The sequence below is a fragment of the Mesocricetus auratus genome, unplaced genomic scaffold, assembly GCF_017639785.1.
Source record: "Mesocricetus auratus isolate SY011 unplaced genomic scaffold, BCM_Maur_2.0 Super-Scaffold_100066, whole genome shotgun sequence".
In the NCBI taxonomy this organism is placed as follows: Eukaryota; Metazoa; Chordata; class Mammalia; order Rodentia; family Cricetidae; genus Mesocricetus; species Mesocricetus auratus.
In genome coordinates, this window is record NW_024429235.1 from 1372764 (window position 1) to 1378171 (window position 5408).

Sequence of the window (5408 nt, forward strand, 5' to 3'; positions counted from 1 at the left end):
CTATAGGTACACTGGCAAATTCCATAACTGATTTCTATAATCCTTAACTCTGAACCCAGAATTATGTAACCTGTTTCTTCTATTCTTAACTCTGAAGCCAAAATTATATGACTAAAGCTGCTAAGTTCTTCTGGATACTGGGAATGTAACACAGCCACTTACTCAATTAAATATTCACCAGCTTTCTATCTTTTACTACCTAAGCTTGCCTGTCTGAAAGGGATATATAGATTAGGCTGGGCGCAAACTCAGAGATCCACCCACCTCTGCATTCTGAGTGCTGGAATTAGAGTACCATCACAACAGGCCAAAGCTTGTATTTAATTTCTTTTTACAAGGTGGACACTTGGTTGGGTGGGATCTTGCCCTGAGGTCACCACTCCCTTTATTCCAATTCTTAATCTAATTATCTTATTGAATACGGGCTTTAGGTCCATTCTACTTACTGGTGCTCTATTTGCCTCAACATATACTTTTTGTAATTTACCATGCTCAACTTGCTACTTTTCATTATATATCACCATTACAGTTACCACTAATATCCACACAACAGAGTACTACTAAGCTGTTTTAGAATTTCTTCTGCGAACAAAATTAATTCAAGTGTCTTAACTTTAGGAACAAGTAGACTTTTGAGACAAGGACAAAAGGCAGCAACTTCAACAAATATCACAAGAAGGATCTCTAGGCAGCCCACTAAAATTCTTTTCTGAAACCTCCTGAGTGAGTACCAACAGTTCAAATTATTCTAAGCACCTCTGTTTTCTAAGCTGCTATTAGTATGGCCCATTAAACAGTGCTTAAAGTATTCCTACATTCATAACCCAAAGTACCAAACCTAAAAATCCTCCAAACAAACACTTGGTCAGGCATATCACAACAGTTCCACATTCTCTGGCACTAACTTCAGTCTTGATTGGAGTTTTCTATTGTTATGAAGAGATACCACTACCTCAGCAACGTTTAATTGGGATGATTTGCTTATAGTTTCAGAGGATCAGTTCATTATCATTATGACAGGGAACATGACAGTGTACAGGAAGATGTGGTGCTGGGGCTGAGAGAAATTCAACTTTCAGGCAACAGGAAATGGATTGGCTGTCACATTGAAGGATTCTTGAGCAAAAGACATCTCAAAGGCCACCCTCACAAAGAACACTTTTTCCTATAAGGCCACACCTGCCAATACTGCCATTCCCTTTGTGGGAATTTAATTTCAACCCACAACACAATCCATCCCCACTAGGAGCAAATTGAATGACTACCACTGCATCACACAATATTGTGAAATATCAGTTAGTGATAATGTTAAACATTAGCTAGAATTATACATATAGTTAATATATAAGTATATAAATGTAAATATATAAAGAATTTCAATGATTAGAATGTTCTTCTAAGAATGTTGCTTAAAGCAGTTTTAATGTCCTTGTTCCTCAGGCTGTAGATGAAGGGATTCAACATAGGTGTGACGACAGTGTACATCACTGAGGCCACTGCATTACTTTTTGGGGAAAGTGACAGGGAGGAGCTGAAGTACACCCCTACTCCTGTTCCATAAAACAGGCAAACAATGGATAAAAGAGAGCCACAGGTGGAGAAGGTTTTGTGCTTCCCACTTGATGATGATGATCTCATGATGGAGGAAACTATTTTAAAGTAAGAGAAAATGATTCCTGAAATAGGAAGTAACCCAAAGAGAGTGCCTATACAGTATCTAACTATGTTATTGGTGATAGTATCAAAATTGGCAAGTTTAAGGACTTCAGAAGGGCCACAAAAGAAGTTGGAAATTTCAGTAATAGACCCACAGTTGGAAAATTTTAATATTGACACATAGTGCAACAGTAATTCTACCAGGCTAAGGAGAAAAGAACCTAGAAGTAAGACACCACAGCAATTCGGATTCATAATGGCCTGGTAATGCAGAGGATGGCAGATGGCCACAAATCGATCAAATGCCATTGCAGTCAGAAGCATGCTATCCATACATGCAAAAATTATGAACAGTGACATCTGCGTCAGGCAACCCACATAGGAGATGACTCGACAGTGTACATGGATGTCTAAAATCACCCGTGGAACAGTGGTAGAGATAAAACCAATATCAACCATGGACAGGTTGAAGAGAAAAAAGTACATGGGTGTGTGGAGATGGGAGTCAGAGCTTACTGTCAGGATGATGAGCACGTTTCCAAACAGGGCCAAGATGTACATGGACAAGAATAGACCAAAGAGAACAGGCTGTAGGTCTGGATCCTCTGACAGTTGAATGAAGTGCAATTCTGGTACATATGATCTATTCCACATGGTTTCATTTCTTGAACATCTTCCAGAGGAAATCAAAATATTGTGAATAATGGTACGATCATACACATAGATCTTCTTTACAATTTGTGTCAAGTAACTACAAATATTGATATTTTTCAAGCATATTGTGGCATCATTAGTAATTACTCACTTGTGGCAAATGCCATACTCTAAATAGTCGTTTGTTCATAACTAATGTGTTACCTCTTATGAGAGCCATATGGAATACAGTAATCTAGATGATGTGAGGCCAGGATTAATGTAAACCAATGGACTGTAGTCACAGTAAAATAAAGCCAACACTTTTAAGACAAAATTGGTAATTTGTAGAATCTTTGCTTTAGCAAAATTTCAATCAAATAAAATGAAAACTAAAAATTAAACATAGGTATTTTTATTAAAATAACATGGAATAAATTTATTTTTCTTAGAATATATCTGACAGTGTGAAGTCTGAGTCTCTAAATAATAATTTATGATTCATACCCAGAAACATATTTTCAAGTTCCAATGACTTCAATTGGTTTCTTCCTCTCTTTGACTTAAAAAATGTTCACCATCTTTGTTGGAGTATTAAGCTTTTGTTAAAAACCTATTTAAAATTTTAAAACAAATTAATACATGTATTCCTTATTTCCTTTAGTCTATTTCAATTTTTTATAAATATGTCTTAGTTAAATCCACATTATCACAGAACATTTCTCTTCACAACTACTGAGATGTTCAGTGATGTGAAAAATAATGAAATGTTATTAAATACAGTTGAACTTTTATGCTGCAAAGCCAATTTGGAGAGATCATCTCCACAAAATCTAAGTAAGATATATGCTATAAAAACATGCTTTTCTTTTGTCTATGCAATGCCACTGACTTTCTGAAGTGCACCCTTCTTTACCCAGGGCGCTAGTTTCAGTCCCCACCTCCTCAGACAGTAAAGTGATTCCCATGTGAGTCAGGCCTGGTGCAAAGATGCCAATGTTCTTACTTCCACTACACAGGAAATTTCACATTCACTTCTAGGTCAGAGCACACTGAATTGCTCAAAAGGTCAATGGTTTAATATACAGAAAATATTAGTGATGCCAGAACGTGGGCAATTTTCTAATGGATCCTAAAACCCCTTTCTGTTTTACACTGTAAAGTATTGGAATTTTGATATTATCACATATGCATATCATCCACTTTGCATAATTTTCCCACTTTACCCATGAAAGGAATCCTCCTGTGTGCTAATAAAAATGGTGAAATCTGCCTAGTTACTCTTCTTCCAAGATGATGCAATATGGGATGCACTTGTATGTTGATTATATTTCTATTTGTCTCCAGTGGTGAAGACAATGACCTTTGTGAATCAGTGAGTTCAGACAACATTTATGACTCTTTCCATAGCCACATGTTCATACAAACCAAAGATAACAACCCTTGTCCATTTGCAAATTGATAAAATTTGCATTGTAATTCTTTGTCCAAATTAAAAATCCTATGAATACAAAAAATATGAGTTTATTGGGTAGTATTCCAAAAGGCACTGGACAATAGAATTATTTGAAACTCTAAAGTGTGTCTCCACACAATATACAAAATTGACTTGCCATTTCCTGTTATGCCTGTGCCTCCTTTTATCTTCAGGTGAGAAACATACAGTTTTTTAACAACCCACCAGTGCAGCTATATAATACAATTAGATGACCCAAAGTTCATAACACAGAATCAAACAACAACAAAAAATTGAACTTGAATCAATTTCTAGATCACATTCCTGAATGGAATGAAAATGTAAAGGAAAACAAGTACATGTAAATCAGTGTTGTAGGAGAAGAAAGGGACTACTTAATGTTTAAAATATATATTGTTCATTTCATATCTGTGGCAATGACACTTTAGGCCCTATGAAACCAAAAAATGAAAGTTAAAGTAGTAAATTATATCAATATACGAAAAGTACTTATACAAGGAGAAACGTAAATAGAAAATATTCTTTCTAAAACTTGGTCATATGACAGTTAAGGTGTCTGAGAATTACTAATAGCATCTCCTAATTCACATACACAGATAGCTGAGACAAACTAATTCATACCAAATGTGTCATTCTTTGTTTCTGGAATGTTTGTTTTGTTTTGTTTTAACTTTCTCTGATTATTTTTATATTTCGAATTATAATATAGTAACATTTCACCTCTTCAAACTCCCTATATGAGTCTAACTCACCCCATTTTACTTTGCATTCATGGCTTCAGTGTCAATTCATTATTGCATGCATATATGTGTATCACCATAGACTACTAACCATACAGTTTTAAGGAGATATACAGAGATCTTAACGCAGGTAGCATTTTAAGCTTTCATGTTTTAAACTGGACATGTCCTCATTTCCTCCTTGAAAAGTTAGTGACTGAGCATAATAACGATGGGGGAACACTGACAGCCTCAAAAATATCCAGAAAAATAGAACGCAGCCTTTATAAATCTGTAAACTCCAGAGGGAGAGACCAAATGAGTGCTGGTTTACTGAAATTCTGCAGGAAACAGGATGCGACCATTTCTTAAATTACTAGAAAAGCTGAGTTGAATTGTTATTTCAATGTTTTGAGACTCTTCCAGATGCACCTCAATATATACCACCTGCAGTTCACACAGCAGAGGTAAACATTCCATTATAAACATCGATAAATCACGAAGGAAGAAGACAAGGATCTTTTATTTTTCAGAATACAGCCTTACACAGTTTCTGCTTACTGAAAAGATCATTGTGTGTTTTGATCAAGAAAGTAATTCATGAAAGACTTCACTCACTTCTGTGTAAACTCATGGTACATGTGACAAATGTATAACAGTCACACACATTTAGTAGCTTCCTTCAAAAGAATAATTACCGGATCACCATCACCAGCATAAACACAATACTTTAGATTGCATATGAAATAATTAAGTGGACTCTATTCTCTGTTCCTTTGGTTACAGGACCGTGGGGAAGGGACACTGGAGAATACTTCAATGAGAATTGAAGGACTGCCATTACAGATATAAAATCCCAGTAAAGAGGCTTAAATTATCATTGCACACATTACACTACCATCCTGACCAAATTATTATAGTTC

The 5408-nt window shown here is 35.6% G+C and overlaps 1 protein-coding gene across 1 annotated transcript; it reads right to left on the minus strand.

Moving 5' to 3' along the window:
* Positions 1-1383: 1383 nt before the first annotated feature.
* LOC121136348 (olfactory receptor 18-like) lies at positions 1384-2217 on the minus strand. The gene is made up of 2 exons (XM_040736672.1): positions 1872-2217; positions 1384-1583 (listed from the first exon to the last, which is right to left on the minus strand). The coding sequence occupies exons 1-2, from the start codon at positions 2215-2217 to the stop codon at positions 1384-1386; spliced, it is 546 nt and encodes a 181-aa protein (XP_040592606.1).
* Positions 2218-5408: the final 3191 nt, after the last annotated feature.